Genomic DNA, 27,676 nt, shown 5'->3' with positions numbered 1-27,676 from the left:
ATAAACTGATATGAAGCCTATGAGAATGAGGAAAAAAAATGAAGGAACAGAAGAAGCAGAAACTGTAGCTAGTGATAGTTCAGAAAATGAGTCTTGTTAGACAGTGGCTAGAATCCTATTTGTCAGTTACACTGGGATAACTACAATGGTGTGACTCAGTCACAAATCTTTGCTACTTAACAAGTTGCTTTTTGTATCTCTTGTTGTGTGCCAACTCATGCAACTAGCATGGGCAGTCTGGATAGACTATATACTTGAATTTAATATCGTCGTTGTCGTTTAGTTGTTTAGTCATGTCTGACTCTTCGTGACCCCATGGACCAGAGCACGCCAGGCCCTCCTGTCTTCCACTGCCTCCCGGGGTTGTGTCAAATTCATATTGGTTGCTTCAATGACACTGTCCAACCATCTCATCCTCTGTTGTCCCCTTCTCCTCTTGCCTTCACACTTTCCCAACATCAAGGTCTTTTCCAAGGAGTCTTCTCTTGGAATTTAATACAGCAACCTTGATTATCTCAAAGGTGGTCTAAGCATGGGTGTGCCTCATTCCAACAGTTTGGACTGGGATCACCTGACCACAATTGGATCACAAGCTGCCTTTGCATACGTTTATGAACAATTCAAGTAATATGCAATATATTTTATGTTCTTAACACAAAGTGACTTCAGGACCTGTAAAGTCAAAAATCATAACTGGGTACCATCTGTTCTGGACCACCAGAACATATGCAAAAGCAAGGTTCTGAGTTCTCCAGAATTCTTCATGGGCAGAACATTTCAGCCCTTATGTTGGGTAGAGAAACAGAAAAGCCAAAAACCATCTGTGTCCAAAGTTATATCTGTAGGATCTGAAGACAGACTGAAGTCTGAGATGGGGTCTTAAAGAATAAGCCTGAGGTGTAAGAGTATTAGGTTTCACCTCTAGGGATATAGGATCAGTTGGCTTTCCCCATTTTCTACAAACAAGTGCTGGCACTCATTCTGCTGGTTGTTCTCCATTATTTGAAGAACATGGTATCTGTGCTGGTCAGAAGCAGAAAGACCGAGCAGGTCTCTAACTCACAGGTCAGGGTACTTGAAAGAAAGCACTGCATATTTTTCAGTCTTCTGTCCCCAAATTTCTATTTACCTATAACAAAATGTGTTTGGGTTTTCCCTATATGTTTTCAAAATTTTTACAAATTTGTTATATAAGTAAGGAAACAGTGGTTTACATACTAGGATGTTTTTGTATAATGTGGCTTGCCACGTCGAACTTTGCTGTGGATAATTACATCTACATTGGGGTTGTCTAGATCTTCAACATTCTCTGCACCAACGCAGCCTCTGTTTGGATGAAAACCGGGGGGGGGGGGCGAGAGAAAAGGCATCTGTATATAATTTATAAGACAGCTGGCTGAGGCCACTGAGGCAAGCTCCCAGGTTTTTGGTTATTTATTAAAAATGTGCACAACAGAAGAACTGTACTGTGTGCAGTCTTGTCCCAGAATGAAAAGAAAGCCAGGCAGTGCTTGCAGGAAAAAAAATGGATAGCAACATTTGGCCACATTTATAAAACAGACAGATTTGAGAAAGAAGAAAATAATACTATCTAACAAATTGCACCAGAGCGCAGACAGAGTTCTGACTCCTGTCCTCTGAAGATGCCAGCCACAGAAACTGGCAAAACGTTAGGAAGAAAAACCTTAAGAATGCAGCCAAACAGCCCAGAAAAAACACAACAACCATCAGATCCCAGCCATGAAAGCCTTCGAGAATACAGTACAGAAGAAAATAACATGAGAAATACAGGGGATTTTCATTGCCTCCATTTTACATTTTTATTTATACATTCAACCAAAGGGGGAAAGTGACAAATTAAATCAGGCCAGCATAACCTGTGTTGAATGGATTCCATTTTACATTGTAACCTAGCACCGGGATGACAATCCTGTCTTTCCAATTTGAGGCAAGCATTAAAAACAGGAAGTTTATCAAACCCAAGGTTCTTTAGGGGAGAAATGTGTTTGACTTAGTAAATCATAACTTGTGCAAGCCTAGAACAGCTCCCTGTGCACAGTAGTGATGGTAGCAGGAGCAGCAGCAAATTGCCACTAATAAAAGACAAATTGCTGTTGATTAAAAATGATTTCAAGGTGTATGTGACTCATGCAGACTGGATTGAAGTCACATGCACTCTGAAAGTGCCAAAGACAGGCTTTAATCAATGGTGATTTGCTGATGCTACTGATGAAATCATCCCTGTTGCTCATGTGGAGCTGTGCAACAGGATTTAAGCCATTAATTGTATTTATACGTGATCTTGATCCTTTTCAGGATCTTGGCATATCCCTTGTGGCATCCATAATAAGAATAATCACATGCTATTAACTTGATTCTAAGTTATGACTCTTTCCAAAGTTTTCTAGGCATGGAGGACTCAGAATGATTTACCATTCCCTTCTTCGACAGGTATTCTGGGACCATGTCGCTTGCTCAAGAGCAGTCTGGCTCTTCTCCTGCAAGGCTTAGTGAGGACCTGAACCTCTGATCCTGACTCCGTAGCCAGGTACTCTGTCTTATTGAGTCATTCAAGGCTATCAAAAAATGTCTTTGCCAGGTTTTCAACACTGACAGATTCTTCTTCATCTTGGTACACATGCCTTTCTTCTTACCTACAGTGTCATGCTGTGCTTTGGAGACACTCAGAGCTTCATAAACTCAGTGCCAGGTTAGAGAGTGACCTGCTTGCTTCCTTGAATCTTGAACTCAGACAAAATGCAGAGGTAATGGTGCATTCTGCTACACCTGGAACTTAGAGAAGAGATCTGGATTCTTCTCTAATGAGGAGTCTGGTTTTACCTACATACCTAAGTAGTTCGGGCACTATTTAAAAGTAACAATCAACATCCAGCTCTGGAGACTTGTTAATTTTTGTCAGTACAACTTTAACTCTCAGCACCCTCATTTGAGTTAGATGCCACAGGGGGGCATCTTGGGGACAAGCATATGTTCATTATTATCTACAGTGAAGACTGATACAAACAATTATCATCCTGTAGTATCCCAGTCATGACTTAGAAACACTTTTGTTCCTTGTTTTCCAGTTGTTTCCCGAGTTGCTTTCCTGTTTCTGGTGTTTTAAAATACATTTTATTCTTTACATTGATGAGCAGGGTCTGGTTTGAACAGTTGCTAGTGCATATTCTATTGAAATCAATAGGACTGGTTTCTCATTACTAATTTAGGTCCCATTAATTTCCATGGGTGCAATCTACAAATACAACTAACTCTGGATTCATCCCAATGTTTTTAAATATATGGTCCACATAAGAAGAGCAGTGCTGTATTAGACTAATGGCCTATTTTATATGAGACATAACACTTTTCAAATACTAAAAATGTTGTCATACAGAGGAGGAGACCCAAGTTTGGGAACCACTGTGTTAGAACAATACAACACTGGAACCAATTACCTTGGAAGATAGTCAATGTTCTGACACTGGAGGCATGCTAGAGAAAATTATACAGATATATGTTGGATATACTTTGATTTTGGATTCCTACATTGAGCAGGGGGTCGGACTCGATGGTCTTATAGGCCCCTTCCAACTCCAACTTTCTGTGATTTGAATCAGTATCCCTTTTGCCATAATGGCTAATCAATCACCTCTGAGAAAGCCACAATTAACAGTTTCATAGACCCAGACAGACTGGGGAGATCCATACATTTTTAAGCAGATAAAATTTCATACTTAAAATAAAAAGGCTTATACAATGTATTTTTTTTTTAAAAAAAAACTTACGTGTATAAAGGGAGATGCTCAGTTCGAGAACTTGGACTAACACTGTTAAGGTTGAAACACACCATGAATTAGTTAAAAGTATTTCTTATAAATATAAGCTCTGTTGTATGTGTTTTATGTTCCTAAAGTAAATAGAGGATAGTCCACCCCATCCCAGTTGGAACCCTGGATACAATAAAGGGGATTTAAGCCTCCCACTACAATGATTCCAGCCCAGTCTGGAACTCTGCATCTCTTAATGGCATTGAGAAGAAAACATTAATGTCACCTTCAACTCAAAATCCACAAGTGGGAGATTATAACAAGACCTAGACATACCTGATAAGGGAAATGCAAATAAAAGATCTGGAATGGCAGATTATAAAATGTCACAAAATTACCACACTGAGGCAGGCCTCAGAGTCTATGTAGCTCAGTGTCCTGTTTGTCACTGTGGCCAGACCAGTGCCCCTCCAGGAAGCACAGAAGTCAGGCATAAAGGAAACAGATACAATATTGATCAGGGAGTGAGCAACAAGCAGCCCCAGGGCAACATGCAGTCCCTGAGAATTGTTTTTGCAAAACATCTAAAACCTACCCTCCCAATTTTTGGTGACCAAAAAATAAACAATTAAAAAAAATTAAAAAAGGAAAATACTATTTCTGGAAGCCTCCAGGCGTGACTCCTCACCTTTGAAATATTTTGTATTACCTCCTCCCACCATTTAAACTCCCAAATACCTGTTTTTCTGCAACTGGACATCTAGCAATTCCTAGCTTCATTTCTGAATTTTTCATGATATTTGCAGCACCCAAAGGGTCCACTGTGTATAAAGTTAGCCCCAGGCCCACCATGATTTCCTACTCCTGTAACAGATTAATAATCTGCTCTTTTGTTTTGATTTTTATATGTGATTATTCTGATGTTAATATCCTTTCCTGAGCACACTAGCCAAAATCATCGGGCAGGCACTTAGTAAGAAAATGCTAGATATGTAGCACATTATACAGTATACATTCTATGTATTCATGAGCTTCCTAGGCAAGAAATTTAATATTTGATACAGAAGTTGATCTCTTAATAGTTTCAGCCTTAATTTGTTTCATAAAGCTATGTTTCTAATTTTCATTATTCTAAGGAGAAACATGGAAATACATTGTCATTATCATAAAGTAGGAATAGGAGATACAGTATTCGTCCATTGGCTGAATTTCATGGTGAAAAAAAATGCCTGAGGTTCAAGCTGGACTCTGAAAGGGAGGAGGCAATCAAGATCATATTACAAATAGAGTATATGCTGGAGTGCACCAGAAGAAGATCAGTTTATGTTTTATAGACTACAACAAAGCATTTGATTGTGTGGATCATGAGAAGCTATGGGTTGTTCTGGAAAAAATTGTTGTCCTGGAAGAAATGTGTTACACATCAGACCACTTCATTGTTCTGATGCATAGCCTATATTTTGGACAAGTAGACAAAGGTATTATTAGACAAGGATGCATTTTGTCCCCTTATCTATTCAATCTGCATGCAGAACACATCACACTGAAAGTCAGACTAGATTCAGAAGGAGTGAAAATCAGTGGAAGAAACATCAATAATTTAGGATCTGCAGATGACACCATCTTACTGGGAGAAAGCAACAATGACTTGATACAAATTTTTGTGAAAATGAAAGAAGTGCCAAAGCAGGACTTCAGTTGAACATTAAGAAATTAATCATGATTACAGAAGAACTACACAACCTGAATGCTGGCAATGAAGAAATTGAAATAGCTAGAGATTTTGTCTACCTTGGTTCAGTCATCAATCCAAATACAGACTGCAGCAGAGAAATCAGAAGAAGAGTGAAACTTGGAAGAGCAACAATGAATGAACTAGAAAAGATCATCAAGTGTTAGGATGTGTCACTGGAGACCAAAGTCAAGATAATCTGAACTCTTGAATTCCTGATCACTATATTTGGGTGTGAAAACAAAACAGTGAAGAAAGCTGACAGGAAAAGAAACTGATTTGTTTGAAACATGTTGCGGGAGGAGAGTTTTTCAGATACCTGTACTGCCAGAAAGATGAACAAGCAGGTCCTAGAGCATATAAAGTCTGAACTATCCCTGGAGGCAAAAATGCTGAAACTAAAGCTTTCTTACTTTGGGCATATCTGGAAAACACAATAATGCCAGGATAAATTGAAGGTAGCAAGGAAAAAGGAAGACAAAATAGAAGATAGATTAAGTCCCTATAGGATTGAGTTTGCATGAATGGAGCACTGCTGTTGAAGACAGGAAATTTGGAGATCACTCTTTCATAGGGTTGCCGTAAGTTGGAGGTGACTTGATGACACATTATAACAACAACCACAAGGCTTCCTGATGAAGTCCTCAAGCAACAAGTTTCTTCCCTTTCCAGAAGTCCCATCTCTCAGAGCAAGAAAAAATGGGAAAAGATCTCCTGACTCATCTGTCTAAAACAACATCTTCTGAGGCTGCAATTTAGCTTTGCCTTCTCCTTATCTTTCCCTGATCAGGGACTCACCTGGAAGAATAGTTCCTTGAGATCCCAGTTAAGAGTGCTTTGACTGCTGCTTTCTTTTGTTGATGATGGCTAGTTGTTGGTGATGGTGCCTCCATAACAGAGACTTGCATCAATATGTAACAATCAATGAAACGATCTGTTAAGGCAGGACATTCTTCAACATAAATGGCAATGTGCTTCACAAGGGTGTGAGGGTTTTTGCACAAATGTTTCTTAAGCAATACATTAAATTAGTATCAGACAGGGAGGGGATGGTGAAGAAATTTTGTAAAAACAAAAAGAGTAGCAGCTATTGACTTGAGTGATCAATAATAAAACCAGCTAGCTATGTGAATAAACAAACATGTAGCTACTTTATTTGACCAAAGCAGATCCTGTGTAAAAGAATTCATGCAGTTGTTTCCTTCTCTTCAAGATTTAAAACAGGGGTGTGAAGGTGAGAAGGCCAGTGTGCTGTCCTCTATAGAGCAGAAGCCGGAGGAGAGTCAAGGTTGCATGGAGGGAGTGTTAGAGGAAATAGAGCAGAGTGACACGGCATGAAAGGGGTCCGTGGAGGTGTGTCTAGCAGAGGATAAAGGGGAGGAGCATTATCTAATTGTGTGGGAGGAGGTTATAAGTGAGGGAGCAAATGCGTGGGAATTCAGAATTGTGACTAGTGGGGAAATACCTGAGAGGAAGGATCGTGCGGTGCAGACCGAGCTGAGCGGTGAATTTGGAGAATGGCATGGACTGCTGAAGGACTTTCCAGATCTCCAGCTTGGAGGTGGGTTACTGCCTGACCCGAAGGATTACTGCATGAAGGGGGAAGATCTTGAGCCTCTGGAATGGACCGTGGTTGTGTACCCACGCAATCAGCGTGGGGGGTGGAGAGTGATCCGTCCCAGTCCCTCTTTTCCCCACCAACTGCACGAGGGGGATTGGGCGAGACACCCCTGCTGTGGGACAGCCTGTGCCGTGAGGAGTACTCCGCTGAGGCCGATAACGGACAGAGAGCGGTTTGGTCCGGCCCCTCTGTGAGAAGTGATCTGATAACTCCAGATGTTAAAGTTAAAAGTTATAGAATATTACCAGAGTTAAGTTTGATGGATCCTTTTGAATCTGTCAAGTTGAGTTTGTTGAATAATAAAAAGAAGAATGTTCAAACTTCTGAGATGCCTCTGACTATTTTTCCCGCCCAAACTCAGGGGCTGCCCAAGCAAGATCATGAACCCCATCACAAGGGGAAGCTGGAATGGAGGTTTAATAACACAGATGAGGGTTTGTTTTTTGTTTTTGTTTTTTCCTTTCACTCAGGACTGATAAGGTTTTTATGTAAACTTGAACAGCAATTAAAAATTAATTTAAATATAAACATCAGACACCTTTTAATATAAATGTGTATAATGAATATAAATGCTTAGAACAAGAGGGCAAATATGATCTTACAAATTACAGAAACTTAGTCAATTGATATGGGATAAACTATAGTGATAGAAGGATATAACTACTCAGAAGTAAAAGATTAAACAGAAAAAAAAAGGCCGGTAGAATATATATACAGTATAGGATGTGAGGTGATCCCTTAAGTGAAGAATAGAAGGCTGGTTGAAAGCATTTAGATAAAAATAAAAGCAGAGGATAAAAACTAATGGAGATGGGGTCTGTTACAAATCTACAAACAGACTAAAGACTTGGTTGATGCCTTCCTAGATCTCATTGTCAAGCATTCAGAAAGAGAGAGAGAGAGAGAGAGAGAGCGAGAGAGAGAGAGAGAGAGAGAGAGAGAGAGCAGTAAAGGGAGATTTTACCCATCCTGAGATCTACTGGAACTCCAACTCTGCTCTAAGTCCAGCAAATTGCTTACCTAACAATTTCATATTCTAGAAGGTAGAAAAAGTGATAAGGGAATTAGCAATACAAGACCAGATCCCCACCAATGAGGCAAAACTGGTCAATGAGGCAGAAGTGGTGGGGACCCTGAGTGGAACTGACCACATCCTTTTGTGATTTGTTATATTGAAGAAAGGGAAAGCTGAGGGTAGTTAATATGTACTCTGGACTTAAGAAAGTTTAAGAAATATTGGATGGAATCCCACGGTCAAAGGAGACATTTTCAGAAGAGGTAGTCATGTTATCCTGTGCAAGCATATCAGGCAAAAACAAAAGAAAATTAAAAAAATCAAGAACAAATTACAAAGACAAAAAGATTGTGGCTCCTTAAAGACTGTCTGTTAAATCTTAATGTGATTTTTGTGGATGAAATCCATTTCTTCAGACATAAGACTGAGATAACCTACCACATTGACTCACACTATTTGCAGCTTTCTAACTAACTAACCAACCAACCAACCAGCCACTGTCTGTGTATTTGGATGCTATGTATATATAAAAATTTGTCATATTATCTCACATTTACTCTTTTTTGTGGCTTCTGGAAGCATTATAAACTTTGGTGTGTGTGTGTGTTAGGATCTTCAAAAGCAAAGAAAAGTGACAACAATATGTTTAGACTGTGACTGGATGAGTCATAGGGTGACACATATATCCATGCCTTGCCAGTATAAAGTGATTTTAGAAATAAACCAGAAAAAAATTAGAAAAAAGTCTGTGTGATCCCCAAAAACAATATACTGTAAATGTATCGAAAGCTAGTTGTCTGCTGTTTGCTTGATTTTTCAGTGGTCTAAAAAAGGTGTCACCTGTTCTTGCAGAAATAATCCAGGCATTGTTATGTGATGTCAAGTCACTTCCACTTCTGTGAGCTTCCATGCTCAAGTGAGGATTTGATCCCAGGTCTCCTGAGTCTTCATTTGATTATCTGTCCACTATACCAGTGGTCTCCAACCTTGGGCCTCCAGATGTTCTTGGACTACAACTCCCAGAAGCCTTTAATACCACCTCTGCTGGGCAGGATTTCTGGGAGTTGAAGTTGAAGAACATCTGGAGGCCCAAGGTTGGGGACCACTGCACTATACTACACTGAATCTCAAACCTGAGATTGGGGGCATTAAAAAAATCCAGGAAGGGAAGGGAAGAGGATGTTGCCTGGAGCTCAGGGGAACTTCTGTTATGATCTGTTCATGAAGGAAAACAAAGAGTAAACAATGTCCCTTCCAGAAGAGCCTCAGCTAACATAACTCTTTTTGGTTTCAACAATTATTTTACTGAGGAAAAGGTTTTGCTTGAAATGCACTGAGAATTTTCAGTAATTGTTTTTCATCATTATGTTCTTGCCCCCTCTTTGGCTGATGTATTTCTCCTGCTAGTGCTACCTTCCTCTGCATCTTCCAGAAGCTACAGGGATTTGGCATTAACTAGTTGTTCTAGATCTGGGGAATTGCTACTCACTCAACAAGCATTTCAGGTGGCTGGAAAATCCTTGAACAGGAGCTGAAAAAGCAGAGATTGGATGGCATCCTATAACCTGCCTTTCCTAAAGTGAGCTTTGACAACTCTAGCTGAGAAATGAATTCCTATGAATGGCTTTCCCCAGGCAGAGTGGACATGGATTCAGATCACCAGAAGTCACCTGTTCATTGTACCTGCCAAATTCACTGGCTCTTTACTGCTAATAGAAGTGATTGGTTGAATCCAATCAAACTAAAATGACACAAAACCAAATGGTGATAAGTAACTTTAAACCAGAGTGAACTGGGCAAAATTAAAGAACATTCTTGTTGCTAAATCTTGTCTTATGTCACTGTAAAAGTTTAATTGTGTGAACCATTAAAATAAAGCACAGAGGATTTTTAAGAGCCTAGAGATATTCTCAAATTATAGAAATAAATGAAACTCACAAATTAATTGGCTTGTGTGGTGATGTGAAGGATCTTCTCTGAAACCTATCCCATAGGCCTCCAACAACCTAAAAGTATAATTAGAATACTTCTTGGAGTCATTATCTTTGTGTATAATTAACAATAAACAACGATGGTAATTAGAGATGGGCATGAATCAGAAGAATTGTGATTAGCTTTGATTCATGATTAATCAAGGCTGGCAAACAACGACTTACAAATTTACAGTTTTTTCTGATAAATTAATTTGTCAATTCATTTTTTTACTTTAATACCCTATAAAATGCACCCCAAGAATCTAGAGACACCAAAATCACAGGGAAGCTTTCATTGACTTTCCTCTACAAACCCTGCAAGTTTGGTAAAGTTTGGTTTTGGATGACTGAGTTATACACCCACAAGGAGGGCCACCCCAGGAAAGTCCCATTCCCCAGGCACCTAGAGACACCAATATCACAGAGCAGCTTCTAGTGATGCCCCTCTACAGTTCCTCCAAGTTTGGTGAAGACTGGATTTCAGACATCCAAGTTATACACCCACAGATTGGGTCCCCTCAGGAAAGTGCCCTTTAGAAGCTGGCTTGGGGAAACACAATCTTCACCAAACGTGGAAGGGTTGTAGAGAAATGTCAGGGGAAGGTTCCTTCAAATGTTGGTGTCTCTAGGTGCTTGCCCCCCCTATTTTATAGCCAACTGAATCAATGAATCAAAAATCACTTAAAATTCATTGATGTGTATTCATCAGGGGCATTCATTTGTACAAATACGAATCAATGCCACCGGTGAATACATTGAGTCATATGAATATGAATCAATGAATTAATAATTTTTTATGAATCAGGTGATTTGTTTTTTAATTTGTGCCCATCAGTAATGGTAATGGTTTTCCATTATTCTTTCTAATGTAGAAAAAAATTATTTGAAATTTATCTCACTTTTACTGAAGCCCCAAGCAGCCTACTCTGTACCAAGCCCCTACAAGTCCTGCTGTTAGTAGGCTGTGTGTCCCAAATTGTACAGACGTTTCTTAACTGAAATAACTAAAATGCTAGAAAAGGCTCAGTTTTGTAGCACAGAAGGCCATTTAAGGACGTTTTACCTTAAATAAATATTTTGTTAAAGAAGGTCTGAGAAGGAGGCCCCAAATGCTCTGTTGCTGGAACTGCTGACCATACAGGGAAGAAAAACAGGTGAGTGTTGGGCTAGAAAGGATCATATTTTGCATCTGGAATAGCTAGCTTTATCATGGAACAGGATGCCTTGTGTGGGAACATTTTGGAAAGCATAAAGAAAAGCATATATCTAGGCCAGAGCAAAGCCTAAAATGTTGGTTCACAGAAAGCAGACAATGTCAGTAGAACCATCCAGAAAGACAGTTCTTGCTGAAGTCTGCAGTCTTCAGCAAAGTATGGTAGAAGGTGTTATTTTTTTTATAATGACATTTTCAGATATTCAATGCTGGTGTCATGAAACATCAGCAGAAAAATGAAGAACTACAGAAAAAAATGAGTAAGTACAGAATTGCTGAAGGTGCAAACAAGTCTGAATATGTTTGTAGAAGTCTGAACAAGTGTGAACAAGTTTGTCCTGAGTCTAGAAATGTGTATCACTGCCTTTGTTCTAACTGCCTTTGTATTCAGCTACTGAAAGACAGAAGCAGCGTTCTACATGGACTTGGATGACCTCTTTTCATTATAAATCTCTGCCTGGGTAACAAGAAATTAATTCATGTTTAAAGTTTCATGATTTGGGCATTGTTGTGGCTGTTTGAATTTTTTTTTTAATCAGAAAATCCAGTATAACCTACCTTCTAGGTTTAAATAAGCTGGATATATTAATCATGACTCCTCTATGCCCCATTCTGATGAAGTTTAGTATACCTAAGTCTGAATCTAACTGAGCATTGTAACAGAGACAATAACATACAGTCAGGCAGCTGGAGGAACTAAGAACAATTCAGCAAAAGTATTTTAACATTTTTTGTTTTTCTATTATTTATAAATATCTTCTACCAAACCAGACCACTGGCATGTTTAGACTAATACTGTCTAATCCGACTGAGCTTCTTCCACCTGTTTTGGATCCTTTTAACTGAAAATAGCAAGGAGTTAAACATGGGACATTACTGCATACCACTGTTGTAATTTATTATAAAACACTGTAATAAAGTCAACTCACTTGGCTTATTTCGGCTACTGGTTCATATCGCTTCATTGCAAAACACTGGGAGACACTATCAGCCTTTGGTTCTAGTGTTGATTCTGGAGGCGGGACTTTTGGTGGCAATATTTTGTCCCAGGGAAACTCTTCATAACTTCTGATGCATTAATATATAAAAGAGAAAAGATTTTCAATGCATTGGGCAATGTAAGACTCAGCTTCAGAACCTTAATTCATTGTGAAGTACTCTAGCAGTATTTTTATATCCTGTAAGAGAGTAAATAAATCTTGAAAACATTTACATTATGGATTCGTCCAGACTTGACCCTTCCTGCAAAATTCTGTTAGTTGCTTTTCTGAGTTATTGTTATTATTGCTTGTGGAAAATGAATAATGTCTGAGGTCATGCAGATCTCAGATTTTCATCCAAATGCACCATACAAAAGGACTGTAGCAAATGGTATACATGTAGTTTCTCCCAGTTCTTTTGAGATCATAATTAGTGATTTCAGGGATATCCTGGATATCTTCACAGTTGCCACAGGAAAGACATGGAGTGTGCCTTAAGGGAGGAATCTTTCCAGACTGGGAACAGATGGCAACCAGCTGACCTGGAAGCAGAAAGCAGCTCAGGAATTTGAAAGAAGTAGTTGGGAGAAGCATAACCTCATCCCAATTCCTTCATCCCCATAGTACCAGTTACTCTCAAGGCAAGGAGAAGTTGCAAGCAAGAATTCTCATGTGCAGTTTATGTATGCAATAATTCTCACATGTGGCCCATTTTATACAGATGACCTTGAAAGGGGGGCAACAAGACCCTCAAACATCACATCCCTGCCAGGCCCCCAAACCAGTTGGGCAGTTGTGCCCAGATAGTTTGACCATGGAATGTGTTGCTGGAAGTATTCCTTGTCCAGGACATTAAGTTGAGAAGAATGGATGGAGAATTGAAGAAAACTTAATGTGGGGTCAAAATTGTGGTGGATTTGGGTGTGATGTTATTTAGTTGTTGAAAAAACTGATTTTGGAGAAATTAATTTAAGAAAATCCAGAGAGAATTAATTGGTTTCCCTTCTGTGAAAGGAACACTGTGGGTTCACAGGAATAGTCTGGGGGATCAGAACCCACTTTTATCATGTACAGTGGTGCCCCGTATAGCGAGGTTAATCCGTTCCGGATTAACCTTCGCTATACGAAAACATCGCTGTGCGGGGCAGGAAAACCTATTGGAACGCATTAAACTTAGTTTAATGTGTTCCAATAAGTGTGTAAACTTACCCCCTCCAGCGATGTTTTCGCTCCGGCGGCCATTTTGGAGCCGCCGATCAGCTGATCGGCGGCTCCAAAATGGCCGCCGGATGACCCGAAATGGCCCCTATCAGCGTTTTCGCGACCTCCCTAAGCAAGGGGAGGGCGCGAAAACGCTGATAGGGGCCATTTCGGGTCATGCGGCGGCCATTTTGGAGCCGCCGATCAGCTGTTCGGCGGCTCCAAAATGGCCGCCGGAGCCCCAATCGTCGCAAAGCGAGTGCGGCGATTGGGGCTGATCCGTATAGCGATCCCCAAAAAGGGATCGCTATACGGATTTTTCGTTAAACGGTGCACTCGTTAAGCGAGGCACCACTGTACTTATGTTTTTGGGCATGTTACTTTTCTTTGAATCACATTATGTTTACATCTGTCAAATAATTTATACTAAAAATAGTAAATAAACATTTCTGAGGGTTTTTTATTTAGTATTTCAAGGCAGCGGATAAATGAATCAGTGGATATAGCTCCTGCAGATAGGGGTGGTTCAGAATTTACTTGATGTGCCATCAAGTAAATTCTGACTTGTGGCAACCCTTTTCTGGGTCTTCTAGATAAAGAGTACTCAGAAGTGGTTTACCCTTCCCTTCTTCTGGGGGCGTCCTGGGACTGCGCAACTTGCCCAAGGCCACAGAGGCTGGCTCTACTCCCTGGAGGCACTGTGGGGAATTGAACTCTCCATCTCTGTCTTCACAGTCAAATACCTATCTCACTGAGATATCCAGCCAGCTTGTCTATTATTATGTGATATTTCTATACAGTTGCAGCTGAAGAGAAACAACAAATAAATAAACCTTGCTCAACTACCATCTGTGAATTGATGTAAGCATCAGTAGGAATAGCGTAAGATGAGAACTAAATTAAAAACAATACTATTGATTTCTTTAACAGAAACAGAAGCTCACCTCTGTGTAGTTGACGTATACATATATTTTGGGCTCTATTGATTTCTTTAACATAAACAGAAGCTCACCTCTGTGTAGTTGAAGTATACATATATTTTCGGGCTCTTTCATCTCTAGAGGGCTCAGAACAAGGATCGTTTGACTTCATAAGAAAATGCAACAGATGACCAGCATAAAAGAAATGCAAATATTATCAGTTCAGATGGATTATTTTGCAAACTGTGTAACTCCTGAAGTATATTTGTGCATCATTACCACCTTTTTTCTTAGCTCTCTGGACCTTAAGATAGCATAGCACAGAAAAAATTAACATGTAAAGGCTTCCCAGATGAACAGCTTCCCTTCCAGTGGGAGGTAGGTACTAGTTTTTGTATGAAGTTCATTTTTACTAATGAAGGTTTAACAATGGTTGTTGTAGATTTTTCAGACTGTTTGGCTGTGTTCTGGAAGTTTTTCTTCCTAACGTTTTGCCAGTTTCTGTGGCTGGCATCTTCAGGGGACATGAGTTAGAACTCTGTCTGTGTTATGGTGTAGTGTGTGGGATAGTTAAGTATTTGTAGCTGTGGGATCAGCTTTTTGTCCTTTTCAGGAGACTGGGTGATTATGGTGATCAGGGTGTTTTTTTGTTATGGGTGTATTGTTGGGATAAATGGGGAGAGACGATGTCACTGTGAGTTTTGTTAGCTAGTCTATTTTGTGCAGTGATCAGCGGTCCTTGTGGCTGGGTAGAGTTCGTTGACCTTTTTGCAGGCTGTATTTTCTCTCAGTGCTGGGAGCCAGGCTTTGTTGAGTTTTAAACTTTCTTCTTTTTTGTTGAAGCTGTGCTGATGTTTGTGGATTTCAATGGCTTCCCTGTGTAATCTAACATAATATTATGTTAATTAGTATGGTAATTATTATTAACATAATATTATGTCAGACTAGCTAACAACACCCATCAATCACAGTGACAGATCATCTCCCCCTTATCACAACAATACACCCATAACAAAAGAGTAAGTCAGTAGATCTGGGGGGTGGTTGTTGTGGGTTTTTCGGGCTCTTTGGCCATGTTCTGAAGGTTGTTCTTCCTGACGTTTCGCCAGTCTCTGTGGCCGGCATCTTCAGAGGACTGGAGTAGGAACTCAGTCCATGCTTCGAGAATACAGATTTGGGGGATCTTGAAACATAACCTTAAGTAATTTTGTTTAAAATAAATTTTCTGAATTATGGTAGGGAGGTACTAAGGCCCAAATCTTGCTATATATTCATATTCCTTCCTTCCCCAGTGTGTGGAGTTGCCTGCACATGGCCAGTACAGGGAACTCCGCAGGACGTGAACTAGGCAAGGCATGAACTAGGCAGATTGTCTTACTGGTAGCTGGCAATGGCATCTACCCTCAGCCTACTCTTCATATGATACTTAAGGGTCCATTATATGCTTTTAGACTTAACCATTACAGTACTCAAAAGGCACATCTAGCACAAGCAGCCATGTAGTCCCTTGGGAGCAGAGAGTAGCAACATCAACTCAGTTTTTTTCCAGCTCCAGTTGACTTTATGTTTAATAAGAATAATTCACCCGATGTCTGGCTATACCAGTACTTTAACATTACTATTTGTAGTATAAATTGTTACAAGAGACTAACATGGCTACTTACTGCATTACCTTCACCTAATATCAAGGTTTGCCTCTTTATTCATGCCATACCTCTTTACTGTCAAGAAAGTAGTAGCTATTATTTGAGTCATGCCATATGTTTTAAAATTTACATTACTTACGGATTGGAATCCTGCTGCTGTATGTTATACAATGATCTCTTGTGATATCACCATGAATTTTGGGAAATTAAAAACTTCCCCCCCACCCCCAGCTCTGAGGATCCCCAGCAATCTCCTTCATCCTACGAAGTTTTAAGAAGCTGTGGGATGAGATTGTAAAAAAAAATTGCTGATGGGACTGTGACCAGTGGCAGTGATTTTATAGCTTTAAATCCTTCTCATCCCTATTCTGTGCCTCCTGTAGGCTTCCTAGGAGAAAGGGGATCCCTATAAAATTTTGGAACCTGGTGTGAGGGGAAGTTTTGAATTTCCTTAGAATAGCTGATGACATCACCCACATTGAGCAGTGTCACTTCCTCCAAATGGATTCTGACCATATCCCCGCCCCCTTCTTAAACATCACAGCAACTTTGAAACAGGAATATACACTGATACAGATCTGAAACTCTTTCATGCTTCTGCAATTAGCAGAAACAGCAGCAATGAACAAATTTACCTTAACATCTGAATCCACAGAAAACACAAACGTGTGAGGTGAGAAACATTCTTTTATTTTAGGTGGAGCTGGTATAACTTTCACTGGACTTGTCCATCCTGAAAGAAAGTGTTGAAGGTTTTCTGGTATACAGCACTTAGGGCAGAAATAGATGTTATATATTCATGATAATTAGGATACTCAATGCAGTATAAAAATAGCAGTATTAATTAAATGTAAATGCATTTACATATTACAAAAACTTCAAAATAAGTGCCCTTTTGATTAACCTGCTGATCAAAGCTTGCTGATGAAATGCAATTATGTTTTTGCATTGTCTTTTGAGTTAGGCTTGATATCTGGGACTGTTGTTTTTATTGATGTGCAATCTGCTGCGTAAACCTTTCTGGCTGAAGATCAGTGTATAAATGCTTAAAATAAAGCACTGCAGAATTCTGATACAATGGCTGACGTCCTGTTGCTTAGCTTAAGTTGCACCTGAAATAGGCCCATTGAATTCATGGGGCTCATGGTCATGTCAGCGCCTCTGTGAGTTCCAGTGATTCAATGGGCCTCCTCTACTTACAATTTACCACACTAAGCAACAGGATTTCAGCAAATGAATGTTAATGAGACTTGAACATGGCATTAAAGAGTCCCATATTAAGATATTAAATTGCATGTTTTAATCGTGACAGAAATTAAGGAAAAAATAGGGCAACATTTAAGCATACATTCATAACTCTTTGCCAAACTAGATAGGCAGAGTATTCGTCCTACACTCATAGGCAGTGAGGACTGGCATTTCACAAGTCTCACACTCTGTATTAGTCACTATTGCCTGGTTCACAACAGCAGGGGTGGATGGTCCTTCAATTAATATTTAAAGTAGTCCAATTAGTCTCTGCCTTTCATATCTTTGGTCAAAAAAAATCATTCTATCAAAGAACCTGGGGCCCGGCATGGTAGCAGTAAAGTTGACAGTGGGCATGAACACAGTTATGAGATATTTTAACACTCGTTGCAACATAGCCCTGATAATTGCTTTGTGTTTGGGTGAGAAGTGGATTTTGGATTATAATAATTATTATTATTTTTAAAAAAACACTGATAAACTTCCCTTTCACTCTGCAGTTGATAAATCTTTAAAAAGAGAATTAAGTACAGGGGTGCTACAGCCTCCTCAAAATAAGCAAAACTTGCCCCCTGATTAAAAAGCCAAGGGGACTTTTTAGCCAAAACATTTCCTCCATTTTTTTAGTGTTTGTACAAAAAGCTGGGAGAAGTTTTTGAGTTCCTAGGCACGGTGTTATCCATCATCACTGTAGTAAACCCCGGTAAATGTGGGATGTAGTTCACTTTTGGTCTTCCACATTAAAATGAACTTGCCATTGACTTTTTTCCTTTGCTTTAATAAGAATCTGGAATTGGGACCCCCATCCCCCAGCATTCTTGCTATCACCAATTTTATCTGATTTGGGGGGATAAAAAAAAATCTCCCTGCAACCAAAAAGCACCTCTAGAACAGTCCTAGTGACTTGCCTCCTCTCACCTTCTAGAGCCAAAATTTAGAGAAATGTTAGGGATGCAATTCACCAAGAATATTTGAAGCTCCAGGCCTCTGGAATTTGCCCATCTGCTCTACACCATCTCATATAATGTAGACAGGTAAAAAGGTAAAGGTTCCCCTTGACAATTTTTTTGTCCAGTCGTGTTCGACTCTACAGGGTGGTGCTCATCCCCGTTTCCAAGCCATAGAGCCAGCATTTTGTCCGAAGACAATCTTCCGTGGTCACATGGCCAGTGCGACTTAGACACGGAACGCTGTTACCTTCCCACCGAGATGGTCCCTATTAATCTACTTGCATTTGCATGCTTTCGAACCGCTAGGTTGGCGGGAGCTGGGACAAGCGACGGGCGCTCACTCCGTCGCATGGATTCGATCTTACGACTGCTTAGTCTTCTGACCTTGCAGCACAGGCCTCTGCGGTTTAGCCCACAGCTCCACCATGCCCCAAGACAGATAATTAGCAAATGTAGACAGATAATTAGCAAATTCTTGCTTATTAGGAAGATAAGGAGGTGGAGATATATTTTAGAAACAACTTTGACCTTCCTTTAGTGAAAACTATTGTCCAGGGAGGGGTGTTGGCATTTAATCTCTACATAAAAATAACCTAAATGTAGTGTTTTACTTTATCTGTTAGGACAGAATGATAGCACTCTTTCGTATGAAAGAGTGAGTCGCACCTGGAGACTATTTGGTTCAATTCTGTTGATGGAGAAAATCCTTAGGAAGGGGCTGTGATTGTAAAGTTTCAGTTTAGCAAGAGGAAGAGCTAGGAGGGAGAGGGGCCAATATTTCTTCAGAGCAGGAATCAGGGTCACCTTGATTGAGAAAGCAGATTTTCAGTACATGTGTGCAGGAGAGGCAATGGAAGGGCAAATCCTTGAAATGGTACTATGTATATATTTTTTAAAGAGTTTACCTCTGGGGTTGCTTTCTTTGCACCTGTTGTCCTGAAATTTAATTCCTGACACATTTTGGGTGAAGACTTGTAGGACCTTATTTTTGCAAGTAGCATATGTTGGTGCACAGAACCTGGAGGCTTATATTTTTACAGTATCTAATTTGGGCTGTGTTAATATGTTGCTGTTTTGTTATCTGATTTAAAATTTCACATGAACTGCATGAGAAATACATATTGAAAAATATAGCTGTACAGCAGGGGGTCCCCAACCCCTGGTCCGTGGCCCGGTGCCAGTCCGTGGCCTGGGCTGAACTGTGCCATGGAGACAGATCTCCCTCCCACCCCTCACGCACCCCTCACGCACCCCTCCATGTGAGCACTCCCCCACCCCTTTGCACATGTGTGAGTGCCCACTGAGCAGCTCCTGCCCTTCGTGCATTTGCACAAGTGTGTGTGCACCAGCAAAGCACCCCCCGCTCCTTTGTGCACACACACCCATGCTAGCATGCACCCACTCTTCACACATGCGTGCGAGCACGGGGGTGCCCCCACATTCCCCAAACAGTCTGCTGTGTTAAAAAGGTTGGGGACCACTGCTGTACAGAACCATGAGAGAGGTAGATAAGGAATAAAACTATGAAACTGAATTGGGGACACTTAAGAAATATTTTTAGAGGAATTGGGAACGAAACCTATCTAAGTCACTGTCTGTGGTAGGATATAAGATTTTATCCCTTCCTCAATTGTCTCACAAATTGTAAGAATTAAAATACGTTATTTTAAAAAGGAAACTGTCCAACCAGAAAAAAAGATGAATGCCAGATTCCCACTGTAATCTCTTTTTAATGCAAAGGAGCGAATGTAGGGGGAAATTTATTTATTATTCATTAAATGTATATCCTGCCCTTTTGAAAAACCAGTTATGTGCCTAACAGTAAAATTCCAGTTAAAATTTCCATACAGTTTAAACATATAAACCAATTACAAGTTAAGTGAAATTGGATTAACTAAAAAGGGAAAAATGTAATCTACAACTATGGATGATAACACTTGCATGAAATTCTGCATTATATATTTTACCACTTATATGCTTTCTGTTTTGCTGTGTTTTAGGAGAAGGACTTGTATTAAAATGTCATTGTATGCCTTGCCATCAGAAAATATAGCAATCACAATGGTAATGCAACTTACCTCCAATTCTGGCTCTCAAACAAACATCTGGCACTGCTCTGCTGTTCCATTGTTGATTCTGCTTTCCCCTTTCTAATAGCAATGAGGGTCTTCTGTTGGCAGTCTGAGTTCTATAGTGTGGAACAGGTTCCCCATGCTGAGGTTGCACATCTCTGCCATCTCCCCAAGATTCCACAATTTTGCGATATGGGATTTGCTGATCCGCTTCAGCACTAGCCCCTGGGCTAACAGACCCTGAGCAAGGGTTAATTATTGGCACATCATCCCGGTGAGGAGCTAAAGGATATTTTTTATCTTCAGGAGGAAGAAAAGGATTTGTCTTGAGAAAAGCATTGCTGTATTTGTCACAGAAACTGACAAAAGAATGTCTATCTTCAGGTCCTCTCACAAAAGGCATATACATTCTCTTTAACAGACTTTCATGCTGCTTCCGATGCATCTTGTGAAGTGAATCAATAGGTTGATGTACATGTTTAGGAGGACTAAACTGTACTGCAGTGACCTGAGAAACCATGGCTATATCCTGGTCCTGTATTCCTTCCAATCAGTTAATTCAGAGACTCCAGTCAGTTGTTTTCTGATCCTATCTAGCAAGTCTCATTAAATTCACCTACCAAAAAGTACAGCTAAAAAGCTGGAACAGTTTTCTTTTGTGCATGAAAATGAATGGAGAAATGCAGGAAATAACAAACCAGCAAACAATGAAGCTGCCCGAAGAGAGAAGAGTCTCCTTGTTGCTTAGTGACAATGGAACATGAATACACAATGAAAGTTACAGTGCTATATTTGAATCTAGAACAAAACACTGGTGATCTTTTTGATTTATGAAGGAATCCTTTTCTGAGCTTAACATATCTTCTACTGTTGCTTCTGTGGAATTTCAAAATTTATTAAAGTTTTAGCTTGCCTTTGACAGCACAAAACAGTTAACATCAAGTTTCAGAGTAATAAATCACTTTCACAGAATTATAAAATCATAGAATTGTAATGCTGGAAGTATGGGAAATCCTAAAGTATCATTGTCAGATGGCCATCCAACCTCTGCTTAAAAATCACCAGTGAAGAAGAGTCCACCATCCTCTGAGAAAGCTGATTACATTGCTGAATGTCTCTCACCATACAGTGGTGCCTCGCAAGACGAATTTAATTCATTCCACGGTTAATGTTGTCTTGCAAAAAATTCATCTTGCGAAACATGTTTTCCCATAGGAATGCATTGAAATCTAATTAATGCATTCCTATGGGCAAAAAAGTCAGAACAAAGTCAAATGTGGTTTACAAAGGGTTTATTGTGCTCTTTAAAGCCATATAGATTATGCAGATGATTGAAAAAATTTCAGTCAAAAAACTTTAACTTTTTAATTATAATAGAAAATCATTTAAAAATCAGCAAACATGAGGCAGGAACAAAAAATAGAAAACATTTGTCTTGCGAAGCATGGCCATAGGAACATTTGTTTTACGAGTCATCAAACCCCTTCTCCCCCCCATGCCAAAATCATTTGTCTTGCGAGTTTTTTTGTCCTGTGAGGCATTTGTCTTATTTATTTATTTTATTTATTTATTCAATTTATATGCCGCCCACACTACCCAGAGGTCTCTGGGCTGCTTACAATAATTAAAATTCAACACAGTAAAAGATAAAATAATTAAAATACAATTAAAATACAATTAAAATTGCCATCAGACCCACAGCTAATATTATTTCAATTAAAAGCCTTCTGGAACAGGAAGGTTTTGACCTGGCGCCGAAATGTCATCAGTGTCAGCGCCAGACGAATCTCAGTCGGGAGGGCATTCCATAGTCTGGGGGCAGCTGCCGAAAAGGCCCTTTGTCTACAAACCATCCCTCTTACCTCCTTAAGGGACGGCTCTTTCAAAAGGGCCCCCTGGCTAGATCTTAACTGCCGGGTAGGTTCATATGGAAGGAGGCAGTCCTTCAGGTATCCAGGGCCCAAGCCGTTTATGGCTTTATATGTCAAAACAAGCACTTTGAATTGGGCCCGGGCAGCAACTGGTAGCCAATGTAACTTATACAGAATCGGCTTGATATGTTCCCTGGCGGCTGCACCACTCACCAGCCGCGCAGCTCAATTCTGGACCAGTTGTAGTCGCCGGACCATCTTCAAAGGCAGCCCCACGTAAAGCGCATTGCAGTAATCCATGCGGGATGTTACCAGTGCATGTGTGACTGTCATGAGACTCCGCTCGTCCAGGTAGGGCCATAGCTGGTATAATTTCCGCAGCTGAAGGAAGGCGCCCCTGGCCACCGAGTCCACCTGGGCTTCCAGTGTTAGACTGGGGTCCAGGAGCACCCCCAAGCTGCGGACCCTGTCCCTTAGGGGGAGTGTAACCCCATTCAGGGCGGGGAAATAGCCCTCCAGCCTGTCCGGTGAAGCACCCACTAACAGCACTTCCGTCTTGTCTGGATTGAGTTTCAATTTATTAACCCTCATCCAGTCCATTATCAGGTCCAGACACGAGTTCAGCACAGAAACCGCCTCACCTGGATTGGTGGAAAACGAGAGGTAGAGCTGAGTATCGTCAGCATATTGCTGACTCCTCAGCCCAAACCTCCTGATGACCTCTCCCAGCGGTTTCATGTAGATGTTGAACAGCATGGGGGACAGTATTGAGCCCTGAGGAACCCCATGACATAACTGCCATGGGGCAGAGCAACTGTCCCCCAACACCACCCTCTGGACACAGTCAGCCAGGAAGGAGCGGAACCACCGTAAAACGGTGCCCCCAACTCCCAACCCAGCCAGCCTATCCAGAAGGACACCATGGTTGATGGTGTTGAAAGCCGCTGAGAGGTCCAGGAGTATCAACAGGGTCACACTCCCCCTGTCTCTCTCCCAGCAAAGGTCATCGTACAGGGCGATCAAGGCATTCTCTGTACCAAAACCCGGCCTGAAACCCAATTGAAATGGATCCAGAAAATCCGTTTCATCCAGCAGCGCCTGGAGTTGCCCGGCCACAACCCGCTCCAACACCTTGCCCAAATAAGGGAGGTTCGCCACTGGTCGGTAGTTGACCACCAGCCTTGGGTCCAGGTTAGGCTTTTTAAGGAGTGGTCGAATTACCGCCTCTTTCAAGGCGGTAGGGACCACTCCCTCTCTCAGGGAGGCGTTCACGGCCTGCTGGACCCAGGTGCGAACCCCCCTGGCTGATCTTCCAATTAGCCAGGATGGGCAAGGGTCGAGCGGAGTGGTGGTAGAACGGACAGCTCCAAGCACCCTGTCCACATCATCAGGTCTCAACAATTGAAACTCATCCATTAATACTGGACCTAAGCACGGTGCACTGGACACATCCTCTGATTCTGCAGTAACTGTGGAGTCCAACCCACTGCGAATCTGAGCGATTTTTCCCTCAAAATGTATGGCAAACTCATCACAGCGAGCTGATGAGCAGTCCGGGACCTCCACCGGATTTCCCGGTTGAAGAAGATCCCGGACCACCCGAAACAGCTCTGCTGGACGACATTCTGAGGAAGCAATACAGCTGGAGAAATATTGCGAGGCACCACTGTATTAGGAAGGTCTTTCAAACATTTATTGACAATCTCCTTTCATAATTCTTGAATCCATTTCTTCTGATCTTTCTGGCCTCAGTTGCAAAAAACAAGACTGCCCCATCTTCCATGTGACAGCCTTTTCTCCAGGCTAAATTTGTTATGTTCCCTCAACATTTCTGCATAGGTTGGTTTCCAAACTTCTTACCATTCTTGCAACACTATTCTGGACACATTTCAATTTCTCAATACCTTTTTCAAACTGTGGTGCCCAAAACCAGATATAGTGCTTTAGGTGAGGTATAATGAAACCAGAATACAGTGGTACTGTTAATGTCCTTGATCTGGACATTATACTTCTATTGATAGTACAACATTTGTTTTCTTTGGTGCTGCATCGCACTCGTGCCTCATTTTAGCTTGTGATCTATTAAGACCCCTAGACTCTTTTCAAATGTAATATTTGCAAGCCAGCTTTTGTGTGTGTGTTTAGTCGTTTAGTCGTGTCCGACTCTTCGTGACCCCATGGACCAGAGCACGCCAGGCCCTCCTGTCTTCTACTGCCTCCCGGAGTTGTGTCAGGTTCATGTTGGTTGCTTCGCAGACACTGTCCAGCCATCTCATCCTCGGTCGTCCCCTTCTCCTCTTGCCATCACACTTTCCCAACATCAGGGTCTTTTCCAGGGAGTCTTTTCTTCTCATGAGATGGCCAAAGTACTGGAGCCTCAGCTTCAGGATCTGTCCTTCCAGTGAGCACTCAGGGTTGATTTCCTTTAGAACTGATAGGTTTGTTCTCCTTGCAGTCCAGGGGATTCTCAAGAGCCTCCTCCAGCACCACAATTCAAAGGCATCAATTCTTCGGCGGTCTGCTTTCTTTATGGTCCAGCTCTCACTTCCATACATCACGACAGGAAAAACCATAGCTTTGACTATTCGGACTTTTGTTGGCAAGGTGATGTCTCTGCTTTTCAAGATGCTGTCCAGATTTGTCATCGCTTTCCTCCCAAGAAGAAGGCGCCTTTTAATTTCAGGGCTGCTGTCTCCATCTGCAGTGATCATGGAGCCCAGGAAGATAAAATTTGACACTGCCTCCATATCTTCCCCTTCTATTTCCCAGGAGGTGATGGGACCAGTGGCCATGATCTTAGTTTTTTTGATGTTGAGTTTCAGACCGTTTTTTGCACTCTCCTCTTTCACTCTCATTACAAGGTTCTTTAATTCCTCCTCACTTTCTGCCATCAGAGTGGTATCATCTGCATATCGGAGGTTGTTGATATTTCTTCCGGCAATCTTAATTCCGGCTTGGGTTTCTTCCAGTCCAGCCTTCCGCATGATGTATTCTGCATATAAGTTAAATAAGCTGGGGGACAATATACAGCCTTGCCGTACTCCTTTCCCAATTTTGAACCACTCAGTTGTTCCATGACCAGTTCTAACTGTTGCTTCCTGTCCCAAATATAGGTTTCTCAGGAGACAGATAAAGTGGTCAGGCACTCCCATTTCTTTAAGAACTTGCCATAGTTTGCTGTGGTCCACACAGTCAAAGGCTTTCGCATAGTCAATGAAGCAGAAGTAGATATTTTTCTGGAACTCTCTGGCTTTCTCCATAATCCAGCGCAAGTTAGCAATTTGGTCTCGAGTTCCTCTGCCTCTTCGGAATCCAGCTTGTACTTCTGGGAGTTCTCGGTCCACATACTGCTGAAGCCTACCTTGGAGGATTTTGAGCATAACCTTGCTAGCGTGCGAAATGAGTGCAATTGTACGGTAGTTGGAGCATTCTTTGGCACTGCCTTTCTTTGGGATTGGGATGTAGACTGATCTTTTCCAATCCTCTGGCCACTGTTGAGTTTTCCAAACTTGCTGGCATATTGAATGTAGCACCTTAACAGCATCATCTTTCAAGATTTTAAATAGTTCAACTGGAATGCCATCACCTCCATTGGCCTTGTTGTTAGCCAGGCTTTCTAAGGCCCACTTGACTTCGCTCTCCAGGATGTCTGGCTCAAGGTCAGCAACTACACTGTCTGGGTTGTCCGGGATATCCACATCTTTCTGATATAATTCCTCTTTTACCCATCATTTATTTCTGCATACAGCATTTTATACTTTATGTTTTATTTTCCTCAGTTCTAAAGTTCCAGAAGCAATGTTTTAAGACATTGATGATGAAAGAGTGCATGAATCTTAGGGTGTTTCTGGAATACTTGTTTTTGTTTTTCATGTTCAAATATATAAGCTAAGCAATATGAAAGACAAATGCAAGAGTAGGTGATATCTTTATAGACCACTGAAAAAAATCATCATACGTTCTGCAAGCTTTTGTGGATTAGGACCATCCACTTCATCAGATGCTTACCAGAATGAAGAACTTAAAGTCCAAAAGCTCATGGCAAGATGGATTTTGCCAGGAAAGTTACAAGTCCAAAAGTTCTTACCTGGATTTTGCCAGGCATCCCTTTCTTAGATGTAAGTCAGGAAAGATGCAGGCCACATTAGAGCTGTTGTTTTAAAGTTATAGCTGAGGCAGCTGTGGTTTGGATATTACACACAAAGAGGCATGGGTCATGCACACACACCCTTTCCATTAGTTTTTTCTTTGAAATTGACATGTTCTTGCTTGACTGGAGGAGGGGAGGTCACACAGAAAACCCCAGTCCTCCATTTGGGAATTGGAGTGATAATTTAATAAACTCACTAGGTTTAGCCAATTGGGGTCAGATTCAAGTCAAAATAATATTACTTAGTGGTTGCCATCTTGGTCCACTGATGTTGAGAGTCCATGTGTCTTGTTGGTATGGGGGGGGGGAGAGGGCCACAGCAGCTATTTCTTGGCATCTTTGTAATTCAATTAAAATAAAAGGAAGCCATACGGTCATTACATAATGCAAGTGCAAAGTACAGGAGATACCCTTATAGACCCCACCAAAATTCATCATACAGTCTGCAAGCTTTTGTGCAACAGGACTACCCACTTCATCAGACGTGTATTAGTGTGAAGAACTTAAAAGTCCAAAAGTTCTTGGCAAGATGGATTTCACTAGGCAATGGCCTTTGCTAGGGCTCACTAAGATCTAAATCTGTAATCTTCCCTCATTGACAGAACCCAAGCACTTCAGCCACTCCCAGACTGCAAAGATTGGTTTCTAGAAAGAACCGTTGTTTAAGCGGGCTTGGGGGCCAAACCACTTTAAATAATATTTCTGCTTAGATAATTGTTTCAAAATACCTAGTTCATGAAAATTCTCCCACAAAATGCTGTTCTGAATCCTACCACCCAGTGCTGGTATCTTTCTTGTAGGCTTGCCGCCTGTATACATTTTCGTGTCTTTGTTTCTGGAGAACAGAAAATGTACCATGAAAAGTTTGCATGTATTGTTTGTGGTGGTAGAATCCTGACACTGTTGGAACCAGGTTTTGTTATTTGTGTTTTCAGTTTCAAGAGTGCGTTTTTTTTAAAAATAAATAAAAATAAATAGAGGTACTGTGCATATTACTGTTTTATTTTTTTAATCATGTCAAAAGCTGGTATGGCTATAGAAGAAACTGAAGCTGCAAGCCCTTTGTTTATCTCCTTATGTGCCATCAAATCAGAACTGGCTTAAAGGGATCCTAACAGGGCTTTCAATGTGAGATACAGTATTTAAGACATGATTTTGCCAGTTCCAAATAAGGCCCCCCTCCCCCACCAATTTCTATGGTTGAGCAGGGATTTGAACCAAGATCTCCTTAATCCTGGAGCGTCAGTCTATCCAATGGTGTCTATTTATTTACCTCTCCAAAATTCCCATTGAACTCAGTAGTGCTAATTTCTAAGTA

General features: G+C 41.0%; 1 protein-coding gene across 1 annotated transcript in view; it reads right to left on the bottom strand.

Moving 5' to 3' along the window:
- Nucleotides 1-21,879, bottom strand: part of SPMIP7 (sperm microtubule inner protein 7) — a 37,785-nt gene extending 15,906 nt beyond the window's left edge. Inside the window, exons 1-7 of the mRNA XM_020806238.3 lie at nt 20,344-21,879; nt 16,703-16,800; nt 14,514-14,587; nt 12,251-12,389; nt 10,074-10,141; nt 3,786-3,827; nt 1,219-1,326 (exon numbers count right to left, since the gene is read on the bottom strand). Coding sequence (XP_020661897.3) covers nt 1,219-1,326; nt 3,786-3,827; nt 10,074-10,141; nt 12,251-12,389; nt 14,514-14,587; nt 16,703-16,800; nt 20,344-20,857 — 1,043 coding nt within the window. The 5' untranslated portion in view covers nt 20,858-21,879. The remainder of the gene's footprint in view (nt 1-1,218; nt 1,327-3,785; nt 3,828-10,073; nt 10,142-12,250; nt 12,390-14,513; nt 14,588-16,702; nt 16,801-20,343) is intronic.
- Nucleotides 21,880-27,676: the final 5,797 nt, after the last annotated feature.

Source organism: Pogona vitticeps, chromosome 6, assembly GCF_051106095.1.
Source record: "Pogona vitticeps strain Pit_001003342236 chromosome 6, PviZW2.1, whole genome shotgun sequence".
Taxonomy (NCBI): Eukaryota; Metazoa; Chordata; class Lepidosauria; order Squamata; family Agamidae; genus Pogona; species Pogona vitticeps.
This window is presented reverse-complemented; position numbering and strand designations above follow the sequence as displayed.